At 45.6% G+C, this 17381-nt stretch overlaps 1 protein-coding gene across 1 annotated transcript in view; it reads left to right on the top strand.

Annotated features, from left to right (window-relative positions):
• Positions 1–823: 823 nt before the first annotated feature.
• Positions 824–17381, top strand: part of prickle3 (prickle homolog 3) — a 40024-nt gene continuing 23466 nt past the window's right edge. The window contains exons 1-2 of the mRNA XM_035383317.1: positions 824–1255; positions 13403–13485. Coding sequence (XP_035239208.1) covers positions 1214–1255; positions 13403–13485 — 125 coding nt within the window. The 5' untranslated portion in view covers positions 824–1213. The remainder of the gene's footprint in view (positions 1256–13402; positions 13486–17381) is intronic.

The raw sequence follows: 17381 nt of genomic DNA on the forward strand, positions 1-17381 counted from the left end.
TACCTTCATTCAAAACGAGACATGATGCCATTTCCATTTTTGGTTGACTCACTTTACTGTTAAATGACGTTGACCTGTGTTTTCCCTCTATTGTTTCCAGTACAGTAAACATAAACCCAGACAGATATGAATATACAACAGCAGCACAGAAACATAAAATGCAACACATCATGACTGCCTCTGAGTATTTAACCATTTTCGAAATTTAGTGGTGGGTACTTGCTATGTTTTACTATTTCAATTCGCTAAATGCTACTGCAGTAGAAAAAATATAATATAATAAATATATAATAATATATATTTATAATAATATAATAAAATATACATATTTTAGATTGGATTTAAAAATGCTTTCAATATCTTCTGGCTCTGATCAACTGGGAAGCAAGCCATGTTTTCCCTTCGTAAGACACAATTTTGGTTGTTTGCATCTTACATTTTGCATAATTTTGGGGTGATTTCTAACATTTTTCTCACTGTCAAAAATAAAAATACATTGTTCGTATCTCTAGACACATAGTGTCTCAACAATGGGCCGTAAGCAGTTAGTTGGATATTGACTTTTTATTCCCAACGTTTCCTTTGTGGTGGGAATTTTAGAAGGATTTGCAAGGGACTGTTTTAAGTGACTGGTGCAGTTTGTGCGATGACGCATCCGATGACATATGCCCTTGCAATGACCTAAAAATGACTTGCAAACGCGAACGTTCAGTCAAGAAGTAAAAAAAAAAAAAGAGGCACCGGCAGGAGCTCGAGACTTAAGCCCCTTTGTAGCCACCGCAGTGTACCTTTAAAAAACGTTGACTCCTCCTACTCATTGGGGTCCATGTCAGCAGCAACATCTTTGAACTCTAGTTTGGGAAGAACATGCATTGTGGGGCAGAGAAAGAGGCGGAGAGAGTTGCTCAACGTCATGTACAGTACGGCGAAAGTATGCCAGTTTGAACAATAGGTGTAGTTAGCTTACATGCGCGTGAGTCACTCCGACTCCGAGGCAACTTGTATTGTAAGTTAGCCTACGTTGCGGGAAACCTTTGGGACATCCGACTCAGGAAGCTACTCTTCTGACATAAAGTATACGTTTGTAAGCTAGTTTGTCGCGCGGATCTAGAGACTGGTTAAACATACCCATGCAGCTGCCTAGTTAGCTAGTCGTGTGTTTAGGATACGAATACGATTTGTATCTAAGCAGCTTGTCTTTGAACACCGACTAATGTTCACGCGCGGATCTAAAAAGCGTCGATCGAATCGTTCGGTAAGTATTTTACTTAAACTCCAGGTAGCGGTCCTTGTGCTATTCGTAATATTTTGTATTAATTATACTTTGTAAAAATCAGACCGTGGATTAGACTTCTATTAGACCTATTCACTCTTGCACTCTTGTAGTCGACGCTGTTTTTCCCCCCAACCAGCCGCTTTGCTTTGCCGAAGGTGTAAAGCTATTTGAGGTGTTGGGTCACGTCTTTTAGCGTTCCGATCTCGGATTATTGTAAAATTTTAGCACATTTTCTAGTGTATTGTGACAGAGTTATGGTTTTTGGACATGTAGTTCACGAACTATGTATATGTGCATATTATTTTTAAATAACTTTTTGCAAACTTCTTGTTAGACCAGGTTGTGCTTATCCCTTTAATTTATGTGGCGTTTCTGGGAGTGGCCTTTCAAGACGTCATATGGCCGTTCACCTGTACAGGCTACATTGCGGTACGAAGAGAGAGTGCACTCATATTTCTAACTTGTCGACATGCATTGAAAATCAAACAGTTTGAAAGAAAAAGACGATTGTCATCAAATTGCTGTATTTGTACAGAGGGACAGTGACAGTAATTGTGGGCATAAGCTCTAGTATGGTCCATTTCCTCCCAGTTCCTGGATAATGCAGTCGTACTCTCAGTATTAGCATTACATTACATTACGTTCATTTGGCAGACGCTTTTATCCAAAGCGACGTACAAAAGTGCATTTTCATGATCGTAGACAATCTGCTAATGTAAGATCTCAGAACCCTAAAACCTCCTCACTCATGCTGCATGTGGGTCTGGACCCATCCACCTTGCTGGGGGAAATGAGCTCATAAAGAGTGTCCAAGTGTTCCAGACTAGTGTTCTATTTGGGGGGGGGGGGGGGTGAATTTGGTGTCATTAACTTACCACCCCATGTATGTTGCCTCCACAGTAGTGGAGTAGGTGGGAGGGTGGGGTGGGTGGGGTGGGGGGCATTTGGAAATTGTACATGTCCATTTCACTGTTGTAGTAGTTTTCCTGGCAAGACCCCCCCCCCCCATACGTTATCAGGCTCAGGGCAGGCCATTAGCCCACTCACCAGTCTCTCTTGGTTTTGGGACGAACTTAGAGGTCATCGCTAGACTCAGCCCTGTGATCACCTCCACCCCACTGTCTGCAATCTTTATTACACCTTTTATTATTATTATTATTATTATTACTATTATTATTATTATTATTTTATTTTTTTTGTAAATATAGCCCTCTCTAAACTTCTGATGGGGGTCCCCCGGATGCCTTTGCGCCTGGCTGGGAGTTTGGGGGTGTACCCGGATCAGATAAGGTTGCAAACCTGCTCTGCCCCAGCTGCAGCCTGGGCCCGTTACAGTGCACCTCGGGACTGTGCAGAATGAGCAGCAGGTGCCCTGCTTTTTATGCTGATTCTGTTAAGTGAATTAGCAGGTAAACCGTTGTGTGTGTGTGTGTGTGTGTGTGTGTGTGTGTGTGTGTGTGTGTGTGTGTGTGTGTGTGTGTGTGTGTGTGTGTGTGTGTGTGTGTGTGTGTGTGTGTGTGTGTGTGCGCGTGCGCGTGTGCGTGTGTGGTGGGGTGACAGTGTAGTATAATGGGTATGGAGCTGGTCTTGTAACCCAAAGGTTGCAGGTTTGATTCCCAGGTCAGACATTGCCATTGTACCCTTGAGAAAGACACTTGACCAGCATTGCTTCAGTATATATCCAGCTGTATAAATGGATGCAGTGTAAATGCTGTGCAAAGTTGTGTAAGTCGCTCTGGATAAGAGTGTGTGCTAAATGCCTGTAATGTAATGATCACAGTGGTTGATTTTATTCTGAGCTTTATTTGCGTTACATTTTTTTCAGTCCTGAGGCATTGTTTAACCCAATATGGTGAGTTTACCAGTAATCTCAATGGCAGCGTGGAAGGCTTTTGTCCGTATTTCTTTCTTTACTCGTTTTTCTTGCCGGACCCCGGGGTACCACAGAGTTCAGCTCCTGTCCTGACCTCTGCGTCTGCGCTGTCCGTGTGGATAAAAAAAGAGGGATGTTTATTGCGGCTTGTTTTCAGGCATTTTGCTTTCGTACGTACGTAACATCTGGCCTGCAGACTTGGAGGATTGCCAGTGACGACGCGAGAATCCTTTTTCTGTAATTACGCTCTGAGGGCCGCGCTGGTAAAGCCGGCTGCTCCGCGCGAGGTTGATCTGCCTGCGGTGCTGCTGCGGCTGGGTCCGCGCGCGCTAGCAGCTTTAGCCCTACCGCCGTCGATTTCCTGACTGTGCACGGCTGCTTGATTTACGGCGCACGCGGGTCCCGTGAACCTCACTGGAGTGTGTCGGTGGTTTTATTTGTTCTCCGCGGAGTCTGTTTAATTAACTGGGGTTTTCCTGAATAGATAAATCTTTGGCGAGCACCTAAGCGAAAAAAAATTGCGAACGTCAAAGAGGAAAACCTGATACGGTTCAGTGCGAAAGATGTGGGATGACCCCGTGTGTGACCACAAGCGTTAACCCAATGATGGGGAGCATCAAAGACCCTGCTCATGGCTCGACAAACTCTGACTCACATTAATCAAAAAGTGCAGGGTATTAAGATTGTGGTTTGCATATTCACGCGCACTGAAGGCAGTGCAACGGTTTCACTATTTTCTCTTGACGCAGTTTTAGAATAAAGTTAATATCCTGGTATTTTTGGATCCACCTTTCTCTGATTATGGCTTCGTCATAGTCATGATCTGTTACTACTATATCTTTACACTCACGCTGTGTTTCAGCTTGCTTTAAAACCAGTGTTTTCAGTGTTGACGTCATCTTACTTTGTTATGTGTTTAGCTTTCATTTTATTGTGCGTTGTTTCTGTTTGTCTCGTCCCTGTCTAAAGCGTCTTTGAGTTTTGAGAACAGCACTATATAAAGATCTGTTATTATTCAAATGCATTATATTCAGTGACGGCACATTACAGTGGCTACACGTATGCACATGTTGCCTGGGTGTGATTTACGAGGGGTGCGTTAAATGACAGCGGCTGTTTACATTTATTTTTCCTGATGGGAAGTTTGTCAGTTATCTGCATAATGCATTGGGAAGTAATCCCAAAGTTTTCTCCGGCTGTTTGCCATTGATGTTGCATTAACTTCCTTCTCAAGTTAAAAAAAAAAAAAAAAAACGAATTCTGTAAAATACCTGATATCATTTCAAATAGACTACACAAATGAATCCTTTTTGTCTCATTGGATTGAAATGTTGCAGGCAAATATAAATGCTGTCTCAGTCATGATGTGGATCGCTGATGCATGGATCCCCATGTCGTCAGTATACATTAAATTCAGTTGCCTGCACTTAATCCTCACGTTTAAATGAATCTGGAAAAGTTATGGGGAAATTGTGCACAATTTGTGATGTATATAACAAATGGTGAATGGACTGCATTTATATAGCGCTTTTATCCAAAGCGCTTTACAATTGATGCCTCTCATTCACCCATTCACACACACACTCACACACCAACGGTGAAAGGCTGCCGTGCAAGGTACCAATCAGCTCGTTGGGAGCAATTAGGGGTTAGGTGTCTTGCTCAGGGATACTTCGACACGCCCAGGGCAGGGGATTGAACCGGCAACCCCCCGACTGCCAGACAACCGCTCTTACCTCCCGAGCTATGTCACCCCCCAAAATAACGCTATTGCACATTCACCGATAAATGACTATGCCATCTGTAAATGCCAGCATGTTAATGGTAGCAGTTGTCATAAAAACCACTGACAGTACTTAACGGGTGACAGGAGGTCAGATTCCAAGAGAGCTTTATTTTCAGCTATCAGTGGAGATCACCCACTGATGTACAGTATGAGTACCCCAAACTTGTACTGCCTGAGAATGTGCCTTAGAAACCTTCTGTCTGATAGTCATTTGATGAGTGATGCTTTTCTGTAGACTATAAAATGGTAAATGGACTGCATTTATATAGCGCTTTTATCCAAAGCGCTTTACAATTGATGCCTCGCATTCACTAGAGCAATTAGGGGTTAGGTGTCTTGCTCAGGGACACTTCGACATGCCCAGGGCGGGGGATCGAACCGCCAACCCTCCGACTGCCAGACAACCGCTCTTACCTCCTGAGCTATGTCGCCGCCAAAATATTTCATGAAATTTGCCTTTTTGCCAAATCAGGATCCCACAACAGATAATTTTCCTAGTCCCGATTCGCCAGAGGGAAAGTGGTTGGTTTGGATACACATTACACTCATCTCAGACACAGCAGAAATGCAAAATACCCCTGAGGCATTTCTTTTATATACAGCATATTTCTGTTTGCATGATTGTAGCATTTGCAGTGTTTTCATAGCCAATTTTGTCCTGTTTTTTCTTGCCCTAATTCAAGTGCACAGTTGTGTGTGCTCAGTCCTTTCCCGTCTCTGTGTGTTCTTTGAAATGCTAATGAACATTGACTGCTAGCGTGCGCTAACAAGCACTACATTTAGCATCAGGGACCAAAGGAGTGGGTCTTGCCTGATGAGCCAGAGAGAACTCTTGATTTATACACTGATTTATAGATTTATCAGATACGCCGATTTGTATGCTAATTTATCTGCTGATTTATGAGCAGATCTATCCTCTGATTTATATGCTGGTTAATACTCTGATTTATACGCAGATCTATACACTGATTTATACACAAACTTATACTCTGATTTACGGGTTGATTTATACGCAGATTTGTCCGCTGATTTATACTCTGATTAATACACTGATTTATGCACTGCTTCTCTGGGCAGTGTTATTGCCTGTTCTGAGCTGCAGGAAATGTTTGGCCCACTGGTGCAGTCATCCATTCCGAGAGCTGTGTTGCTATGCTGAGAAAAAAAATGCTTTAGCCCTCAAATTTAAAAAAGTGTTTAAGTGTAACAATAGACAGTTTAAAATCAATTTGACTCCAATTCTCAGTAAGTAACACATAACCACCCCTCACCGACCCCCACCCCCCCCACTTTATCCGATCTGTGTTCAGCATCAGTGCTTTCACTGTGTGTTTCAGATGGAGAGCGCACTGTGTGTTTTCTACAGGCTGAATTTTGGCCTCTTTCCCCAGTGTTTTGCAGAATTCACAGCGTGTCCTGTGTGTGACGTGTGTATCTCTTTCTCTCTCTCTCTGAGAGAGACTGCACTTAATTGGGCCGCGTTTCAGGGTGTGAGATTTTTACGAGCGCGATACTCTTGCGTAACCATCCAAAACATTTTGTGGGAGGAGCCGTTGGAGCTGACAGTCCCTTACGCTGCAGCCATGGAGACCGAACCCATTCACCTGTTTACATTCGAACAGACGCAGAGCGTTAAGTCACTGATTAATCTGAGCTTGAGCTTAGAGAGTTCAGACTGGACCACCGGGGACGGGTTTCCATTTTGGCACAACTCGGGGAAGCCAGTTGCAAACTTGCATACATGTATGTTAAAACCGTTTATGTTGCATGCGCTAAATGGTGTGATGTATCAGGAAATTATTAGTTTTAGTTTTAGATTTGTGTTGTTTTAATTAGTGCCCTGAATGCCCTCCTGCCTTTCTTCTTCTTTCTGTGAAACTGACCATCGGTCGAAAGTCCTGGGTTAGAAAGTAAAATTCCAAATTAGTTCTGACCTCCTGACTGAACAGTTGTGCTAATTATAAAATCTCGGGGATTGGAACAAATACGGAGGAAGACTTTTGTACTTTCTGAACCTGGGCTTTCCTTTCTCTGGAACTGACCGCAGTGAAGAAAGCAGGAAACCTGCTAAAAGTGCATCATTTATGAGAATGCACTTGTTCCACTTACATTACATTTATTTGGCAGATGCTTTTATCCAAAGCGACGTACAAAAGTGCGTACCATGGTCATTGGAACAACTACAAAACACAGGTTCGATAAGGTACAGCATTTACTTAAGAACACAAACTGTGTTATTGGTGAGGTTGCTTTCAGCACACAGCATGCAGGTTTATCGTCCGGGAAGGGGGGGGGGAAACACAGGCTCTGTTAAAATTAGCAGTTTTTTTTGGCGGTGCCGATTCGTACCGCTCAGCCTCACCTTCACACACCTTGCGATAGCCGGTGGAGCTCGACGCCGCTTTAAATGAAAGACAAACAGTCCAGCGCTGCACTGAGTAACCTGCTGACTCAGCACAACGGGGAGGCCCGAGTGAGAGAGACAGAGTGAGAGAGAGAGAGAGAGAGAGACGTACTCAGAGAAAGGAAGGTCAGAACGGTGAGAGGGGGAGAGAGAGCGAGTGAGGGGAGGAGAAGGAGAGGGAGAGAGAGGGGGAGAGAGGGAGAGAGAACGAGCGAGGTGGTGGGACAGGGAGAGAGAGCAAGTGAGCGGGGGAGAGGGAGAGAGAGCGAGCGAGGGGGGGTGTCGGAGAGAGACCGGGGGTGGGGGGTGGCGTTTGGGGGTGGGGGGGGTGCGTGCAGAAGCGGAAGGGTGCAGCACATTTCCCTGCCTGCTTCCTTCCTAATGTCCCTAAAAAGAGTGTGAAAGATTTTCCAGGAGACCGGGGGCTCTCACAGAAAGCAGCGCAGTGACTTCCCCCCCAGATCCATTAACGGCTCCAGCAGAGAATACCCTACATTTAGTAAAAAGAAATCTCATTTTATGTATAGTTTTGTTTTTTTGTTTGTTATTTAAGTTTGTTATTGGAGATTTGGCGCCGCTGTTATTTCTGATTTCTGACATCATTCATTCCAGTCGCTCAACATGCAATTTTCCTTCAGTGATAACAGTAATTTCTCAAGGCGGCGCTGAGTTATCGCGCGTCTGCTTGTGCTGACAGGTCCCCCAGCCTCTGAGTTACAGCCGAAACACACTACTTTCTGAGGCTAGCAGGCTAGCAGGCTAGGGTTAGCAGAGATAACTCCCTGCTTTCTGAGGCTAGCAGGCTAGGGTTAGCAGAGATAGCTCCCAGCTTTCTGAGGCTAGCAGGCTAGCAGAGATAGCTCCCCGCTTTCTGAGGCTAGCAGGCTAGCAGAGATAGCTCCCCGCTTTCTGAGGCTAGCAGGCTAGCAGAGATAGCTCCCCGCTTTCTGAGGCTAGCAGGCTAGCAGAGATAGCTCCCCGCTTTCTGAGGCTAGCAGGGTAGCAGAGATAGCTCCCCGCTTTCTGAGGCTAGCAGGCTAGCAGAGATATCTCCCTGCTTTCTGAGGCTAGCAGGCTAGCAGAGATAGCTCCCCGCTTTCTGAGGCTAGCAGGCTAGCAGAGATAGCTCCACGCAGAGGGCACCAGTCTCAGTTTCGTCACTGTGCTCGGTTCAGATCCTTCCACAGGTGGGGAGTGCACAGAATGCACAGGTAGCAGGTAACAGGTGAGATCAGCAGAGCATGTAGTCCACAGCACTAATGCAGTGGCTTGTGTACACCAGCCAACGGCAGGTGTTGGGTTTTTCATACCTGATAAGTTGATGCTGATGTAGAGTCAGATCCAAATGGTACGTATAACCTGGCAGGTATACCCCTGCCATTGCCCATGGCCATGGCACCTGCCTCAGAGCTGGAGTTGGTCCCCGGGCGCTGCACTGTGGCTGCCCACTGCTCCTATGAGTAACTAGGACGGGTCAAATGCAGAGAACAGATAACCCCTCGGGGTTCAGTAGAAGTGTGACTAACGTATTTGTTGAGTGGAACAGCCTGTCACGATGTCCTGTTATTTACTGCTGCTCAGAGAAATATGAAGCGTATTTTCCAAGGAACAGTCATTTCCCATGTGCTTCCTATTTCATGTGTAGAGGCTAGCAGCCACGTACAGCCTTAGTGGCTGGGTTGTGTTGTATTTTAGTGTTTATTTCATGTGTAGAAGCTAGCAGCCATGTACAGTGTTACTTTGGGTTTTGTTGTATTTTAGTGTTGATTTAAAGTGTAAAATCTAGCAGCCGTGTACAGTGTTACTTTGGGTTTTGTTGTATTTTAGTGTTTGTTTAAAGTGTAAAATCTAGCAGCCATGTACAGTGTTACTGGCTGGGTTGTGTTGTGTTTTAATGTTTATTTTGTGTGTAGGGGCTAGCAGACATGTACAGCCTTACTGGCTGGGTTGTGTTGTATTTTAGTGTTTATTTTGTGTGTAGGGGCTAGCAGCCATGTGCAGCCTTACTGGCTGGGTTGTGTTGTATTTTAGTGTTTATTTAAAGTGTTGAAGCTAGCAGCCATGTACAGAGTTACTCTGGGTTGTGTTGTATTTTAGTGTTTATTTTGTGTGTAGGGGCTAGCAGACATGTACAGCCTTACTGGCTGGGTTGTGTTGTATTTTAGTGTTTATTTAAAGTGTAGAAGCTAGCAGCCGTGTACAGTGTTGCTTTGGGTTCTGTTGTATTTTAATGTTTATTTAAAGTATAAAATCTAGCAGCCGTGTACAGTGTTGCTTTGGGTTGTGTTGTATTTTAGTGTTTATTTAAAGTGTGAAATCTAGCAGCCCTGTACAGTGTTACTGTGGGTTGTGTTGTATTTTAGTGTTTATTTAAAGTGTAGAAGCTAGCAGCCCTGTTCAGTGTTACTCTGGGCTGTGTTGTGTTTTAGTGTTTGTTTCATGCGTGAAATCTAGCGGTCATGTACAGCGTTACTCACTGGGCTGTGTAGGACTGTGGTGTTTATTTAGAGTGTAATAAGTAGCATGGCCCTGCTCCTTAAAGAGACGAGCGTCTGCCCCACCTGCGCCAGCTTAAATTGCCAGGTGAGCTGCGGTGCCCGTAAGCAAAGACTTAACCTCAGCTGCCTCAGTGTGAAGAGTTAAGCTCTGATAATCTCTCTGGATGAGCTCTCCTGACAGGGTAATGTGGCTGTTAAAATTGGAGCCTTTCATTAGAGCCTTTTATATTTGTCTTTTTTGGGCACGCTGGCTTGGAAGTTTGTACGGCGTGAAGTTGCAGTTTTGTTGCTTTGTATCTTTTGGAAATTAGTTTCGTGTCAGTTCTCGCGGTTGGGATCCTGCCAGAATGGCTTTTGCACAAAGGGACTCATTATATATACATTACCGATTTATAATTGTGCTTAGAAGGGAGAGGAAGGTTTCATGATCACAGGATGAAGCAGGCTTACCGTAATCTTCTTCGTTTTTCTGCATCTGTTGTATAATTAATGATGTTTCATTTGTTTCTTTATTTCACACATTGTTTAATACAGTGCGCCTTGAGTGTTTCCTTCTGCTATTAATATATGTTAGAGTGTGTATTTTTAATTCATTGTTTTCACTGTGAACACTGTGAACAAGAAAAGCCAGTGGAGTCTCAGTGTCACTTCCTGGTGGCTTTCCGTTTGGACTCTGTGTTCTGAGTTCCCTGAAATGAATGCATTTGGGAGAATGCTCATGTTTCTGAAATGAATCCTCATTCTGAAACTGAGAACGCCTCTTGTGTCCTGTCTGTGTTCCATCCGTGATCAGGGCCCTGCACTTCAGCAGCTCTTTGTTTGTGTTTACAAAGCGAAGTCTTCGGACTTGAGGCCTAAGCCACGTTATTGCTGTGAGCGCTGCAGGCATTGTGTCCCGTACAGGGTGCAGTGCGTGGTGTCGGGTGCTAGCCACAACCTTAGCATTCTTGACCTTTAACCCGTGCTACCCTTTGTGCGGGAAAGAGTTCACTGCCTTTTCACCCTTTCCAGTGTGAGATCACAGATATGTGATTGGAATGTTCTCAACTGAACATTCTAATGCTGATGTCACAATCACAGCTGGTGACTGAAAGCGATGCTGGAGTTCTAGAACACTGACTTAGAACTTTTAGAGAGAAAAAAAAAAACATTCCAGAAAAGCTACTCTTCAAAGGTGAGGGTTAATACCCTCTGTGAGCTCAGGCTACAGGCTCTGCTGTAACTGTGGACTGGTGCTGTTAGCTTAGCACTTGGTAGCATTAATCCCCCCTCCCACTGCTGTGCACAGGGAAGGCACATCTGCACAATACACAGATGGGCGTGTGCAGCCAGAGGTCAAGGGTCACACGCGGTGGTGACACCCCTGGGAGGAACAGAAGAGCTGGACTCAGGGAGGCGCGACCATTTGTGGTTTTCTCTGGATTTTATTAAGGCTCAGAGAAAGATTTCATGATCAATTAAAATAAACTAAAACACCTTCTACTTTCACCTACACAGGATCCAGGTATCAATCATTTAAAAATAAAATCACAACAAACAGCTTTTCTGCCAGGTTGCTTCCCTTACAGTTTGAGTCTCTCTCTCTCTCATGTTTGTGTCAGTCTGGGGACACCCACTGTGGAGAGAAGCTGTTTTTAACCCCTGGGCCGGTCAGTAATGTGACCTAGCCGTGTGTACCTGCTTAGCCAGTAGGTGTGGCCCTCCAATTACCCCAATCCTCTCACTCTTTACACTCTCTCCGAGCGATGCCGCACACACACACACACACATACACACACACACACACACACACACACACACACACACACACGTACGCGCGCACACACATACACACACACACACACACACATACACACACACACACACACACACACACATACGCACACACACACACACACACACACACGTACGTGCAAAGCGCAGCGTTAAAAGGCCCACTTCCCGTGAGGAAGTTTTTTTGCTTTGTTTTGAGGCGTAATTAAGTAGTCATGGAAACCTCATAGGAAAACTTGCAGGTTACTTTTTAAAAGAGAGCGTGTGCGGTGTAGCTTGAAGCGAGTCGTCAGGTGACCGATTCGACCTATCCGTGTCCTGCTGGGTGGCAGCTGCTCTCAAGCAGGAAGTGATCTCCTCAAGGGAGGGGCGTGGCCTATGCACAGAGTCTCCGCCCACCTGGGCTTCAGCTTCAGTCGCCTGCAGAAAGTGACGTGACGGCTAGCCTCCGCTAATCGGCGGTTTCCGTTTGATGTTGTTCGTGATGCCTCCGTGAAGACGCGTCGTCATCTGAGTGTTCAGCGCCAAGTCCTGACGGTGACTGCCCCAGAAGGATCGAGTGCAGCCAGCTGTTGAAACTCCCCGTCGTCCATCGAGGAAGGCGGGGGGGGGGGAGACTGAGACGTGCAGAATAAGCTGCTCTCTCCGTGTTCACATCTGCCCGCGTCACACAGAGCTGTGATGTGATTGGATGCGCTGTGAAAGGTCGGCGTCAAACAAGGTGACAGTTCAAACGGTTTGAACTTTGAGCGTTGCGAGTCGATTCTGAGCTGCGCGTTACTTCTAGATGTATCTTTGCTGCCAATGTATCTTTGCTGGGCATCAGTGCTCCCTCCATAGGAAATTAATGGTTTTGCGCCATTTTGAGTGTTTGGTGCTGATCATGTACAAGCAGCTAAAGATCGGCTCGCTCCTAATGGCGTTAGGGGTGCTGCGGGTTTTAAACCGCACTGGCCCACATGCGGTTTGCCCACTCGGCTAAAGACCCAGGTCCAGGTCCCCAGGCAAGGGAAGCGATCGCATTCTTACTGTTTATTCCGGGGTGACGTCGGCTCGTCCGCGGCTCTGAACCCCGATATGTTGCCCCGCTCTGAACTCTTTCAGTAATGCCAGCTCCATGACAGGCCGAGGCTGAGCAGGTGAATTGGCCTCAGCAGGTAGATCTTTGCTCACCTCTGCTTCTGAGCAAACACACCATATACGCGTCCGCTTAGGAATATCTTCATCTGAGACCTGTGTTGAAGTGGCCACTCCATGCTGCCCTCTGGAAAAGGTGAAGAGTTCCTGCTGGAGTGGGTCTGTAAATGGGTGATTTTATCAGAGAGAAAAGCCCCTGTATTAAAGGGCTTATGTGGGTTTTCATCCGTCAGAGTCCACAGCTCTGCTTGTTTGTTTTTAGACAATGCCAACGATGAATTCAGATCTTATCTTTGTATTTCATTCGGAGTGAGGACCATGGGTTAGGTGTGACTGGAAATTATGCTGATTTTGAGAGTGGCAGTTGAGCATTCTGCTGTCGTTTCACACTGTTGTTTCTGTGCTGTCTCTGTAACATTGATGTTTATTGGCTGACTTGTGCTGTCACTGTAACACAGATTTTGATTGGCTGACTTGTGTTGTCACTAACACTGATGTTGATAGGCTGACTTGTTCTGTCTCTGTAACACAGATGTTGATTTGCTGACTTGCGCTGTCTCTTGTCTGTAACACGGATGTTGATTGGCCGGCTTGTGCTGTGTGTGTCTGTAACGCAGTTGTTGATTGGCTGGCTAATAGCATGTTGCTCCTGCAGGTGGAGGATGAGGATGCGGACCGAGGCCAGCCCTGCAGCCGCTGTGGAGACCAGTGCCCCGGGTTCCGCATGCATGGCTGGAGGTACCGCTGAACGAACGCCTAACACAGCTGTCTGCTGCTCTCTGAGCTTCATATTCAGAGCTTCCGGTAGTAATAACACAAGCCCCTACACCTCTGTTACTCAATCACGGTCCTCGAGAACCAATGGTTTTCCACTTATTCGTTACCTGGGAGTCAGGTGTGAAGGTCAATCAGTAGTGCTGATTGTTCAGTTAATTACCCGGGAGAAAAGAAAACCAGGCCCGGATTTGGATTGAAGGGCCAGATTTGAGTTTCTATAATCTATAGCCTGGGTTTTCCCAACAGGGGGTCCTTGAAGGTACTGTGGGGGGGGGGGGGGGGGTCCCTGGCCAGACTTGATATGCAATGACATTATATAGATTTGAGAAAATATTTAAAAATCAAGAACATTTTTTAATCAAACCCTTTTTAACTTAGGATTGGGGTCCCCTGGACGCCTTTGAGCTTCAGTGGGGGGTCCCTGGGTCAGAGAAGGTTGAAATGGGTAAGGTGACTGGTATGGTCACCTTGACTTCCCCTGATAAAGTGACCTGCACGGGACTAAATGAGATTTAACAGAGCTCTGACAGCTCTTTTGATCTGGCTGCATGTGGTTGCAGCGCTTAGACCAGAATGGAAAAAGAACAACGTGTGCACGTGATACTCATACCATCACAGGTATGGGAAGCAGCTGGGAGGCTTAGACCTTGGCATCAGTTTTCATGGATATATAACCGTTGGACGATCTCCAAAATCGTACGATAATTATCCTGATTTTGGAGACTGAGAGCCGCCCCCCCCCCCCCCCTCTGAGAAAGAAGTGACCTCACATGTCTGGTTCATTCCACGACGCCATGGAAACGAAGTGAGCGTATAAGAGCTGTTGTTGTTTAACGAATCGGTGCAGTGCGACATGCTGCACGATGTTTTCTGAGCTGGGGGGGGGGGGTCCTTATGGATTATCTGATCTGGCTTTGTGGATGATTTTAATCCTGACGCCCCCCCCCCCCCCCCCCAATCCATGCAGGAATTGAGCTGGGAATTGTGCTTTTCGTTTGCGCTGTGGTGAGCCTCAGTGCAGCCTTTTGCCAGTTGGTTAGGAAGCGAGGAAGTTTTTCGAACGGCAGGACTGAATCTATACGCCAGCGACTGCGTGTTGCATGGAATTTTTATTCTTCTGACTACACAGTAAAATGTTCTGTGTTCAAATCAGCTCTTGCTATTATGAGTTCCTGTTAGACTCATATGTACTCTGCTAGAGTTAAATTAACGTTTGTTTGGGGTTGTGTGTGTGTGCGTGTGTGTGTCTGTGTGTGTGCGTGTGCATGCGTTCATGTGCATGTGCGGGTGTGTGTGTGTGTGCATGCGTTTGTGTGTCGGTGTCTGAGTGTGTAACAAGTAACAGCTGCATTTCACAATCAAAGTACAACTTAATTTGTCCATTCCACAGCGGCATTGTGGGATTTCTGTGGGCTTAATCTAAACACAGAATGACAACAATGTCCAAACAGCTGGTTATGTAAGAGAGCAGTGAGGTTCAGCAGAACAACAGGCTTTATCTCTAGTAGCCTCTGCCTAGCCTCTATCTAACAGATTTATTTTATATTTTTGAAAATCGTCTTCTACAAAAACAGCTTTTGCATGACAAGAGACTTCTAGCTAAGTGAAAAGATACCGTAGTGCCTAATAAGAGTGTAATAAAGTGCAGATATCTGCGTTAGAGATGGGATACAGGACACAGGCTTGGCTTTAAACACGTTCTGTAATTGCTCTGTGCATTGATCTGTGTATCTGCAGGGATTACTGTGTATACGTTGTGGTATTTTCATATGCAATATAGGCAAACAAACTATTGTAATTATGTGTTTATCAGCCTGGCTCTGCGCTATGAAAGACAAAGAGGCCAGCACCATTCTGTTTTGGATTAGATCAGATTTATTAATGATGTTTGCAGATTTTAGCTGAGGGATGCGTGGTTGTATAAACGCAAAAGACAACAAGGTGATCTCTGTCTGTCTGTCTGTCTGTCTGTCTGTCTGTCTGTCTGTCTGTCTGTCTGTCTGTCTGTGTGTCTAACTGTCTATATCTTGAGCCCAAGTCTTATGGCTGACAGTGATTGAGGAATGCCTGGCATTTTTATTCTGTACGATGTTTCCCCTGTCTTTGAGCAAACATGGGCTTTAAATGTGAATGTTTTTTTTATGCCAGCGCCAGTGACATGTCCACTTGGGTGCTGAGGGTAGTAAGTCTGAAGCAGGGTTGTATGAGGACCTCGTGTCCCCATGAACATTGTGCGTTTCCCGTGTGTTCCCCGTGACAGAGAAGCAGCTGCTCACAGAGTCTACGCTTCCAGGCTGCCAGTGCGTTCCCTCTTTAGAAGAGAAAGCTGCTTGACTACATAGCTGGCATCAGTGATATGAAGGAAAACCACAGTTTCTTTAGGTCTGTTTGATTATGTCACATGCTAGCACTAAAATAAATAAGTGTCCTGTGATGGAAGCAGCAGCACTGCCATTTCACAGAGGTGAGCACCTCTTGAGTTTGAGTGCTGCTTGCCAAAAGCACTGTACTTTTACGGTCTTATACTGTTTAGCTTGCGAGATTTTGGCCACGTTCAGCTATGCATTTATGCCATACGTGTCATGTACTGTATATATGTACTGTATACATGTACATGTACTGTGTATGTGCGAAATGCCGACTATAAAACCTCCCGTTCTCATTCACGAGAGGAAGTGGAGGAACGAGAAAACGAAAGCGATCCTGGTGTCTGTCGCAGCCAAGGATTTGCTTCACGTTTGGCTAATTTAAAATTCAAATGAGAGCAGACGGCTTGCTCACTCCGCTCTGCGGAATGGGAACACAAACACTGCTTTGAGAACAAGTTCAGCTCGTTTCACTAGCTCTTTCCACGGTGGTTAAAAAGGTTTTTTAAAAAGTTTAACAGCCAGATTTAGGGAGGTGATTTTTAATCGAGATTTCGCTGGACGGAATTTGCCTCAAACGGGAGCTTGAATGGGGACAGTGGCCGGACCCAAAAGTGTGGGTGACACCTGCTCCTCCACGCAGAAGCACTTAAGAGGCTGGGGCTAGCTCAGCCGCTAACTGCTCACCGCTAAGGAAATCGGCACACTCATTAATCTCTTTCAATTAAGCCACCATGCTGGTGGTGTGGCAGAGAAATGTTGGGGGGGGGGGGGGGTAAGACTGTCCCAGCACAGCTGTACCCCCCCTGTCCCCATACAGAGGGGATTGAGTTAACACTGACCCCCCGGGTCCCACCAGCACGGGCCAGGGAGCGGAGGGGGGGGTGGGCCCAGGATCACCCACCCAATTAGGATGGATTAAATCAGGGAAAGGGAACCCCCAAAACCTGCTGATGCTTTACAGATAGGGGGTTCCCATCTGCTCCAGGGGCTGTCCCAATCTGGACCCAAACATGATGGGGCTCGGTCCAGTCACACATGACAAATGACCCATTCTAACATAACTAGTTTATTTTCACCAGCAGAGGCTTTTTTATATGTAAATAATATGTTATCATATTATGGGAAGTAATCGCTCCAGACTGTCATATGCAAGTAACCCTGGTTATTGCATCTGCTGATAAAAGCCTAAAAATACAGCACTGTGTAAAACTTAAATGCTAGAGTGGAAAAAAAAAAGATGTGGGTATCCTGATGAGGATAATGATTTAAACCTCTGTAGATGTGATGCAAACAAAATGCATGGCATCTTGAATTTCTAGCACCTTGAATGCATTTTTGCATTTTTATTTTGTGTTTCTTGCAAGTCTGAAATGCTCGTTCTGCCTTAACCGTTTGAAGAGTAGGTTTTTTGAAATGTTTTTTTTTTCCTTCTGAACTCTTAAGTCAGTGTTCTAGAACTCCACTGCTTTCGGTCGTCAGCAGTGATTG

The sequence above is a fragment of the Anguilla anguilla genome, chromosome 11 (assembly GCF_013347855.1).
Source record: "Anguilla anguilla isolate fAngAng1 chromosome 11, fAngAng1.pri, whole genome shotgun sequence".
In the NCBI taxonomy this organism is placed as follows: domain Eukaryota; kingdom Metazoa; phylum Chordata; class Actinopteri; order Anguilliformes; family Anguillidae; genus Anguilla; species Anguilla anguilla.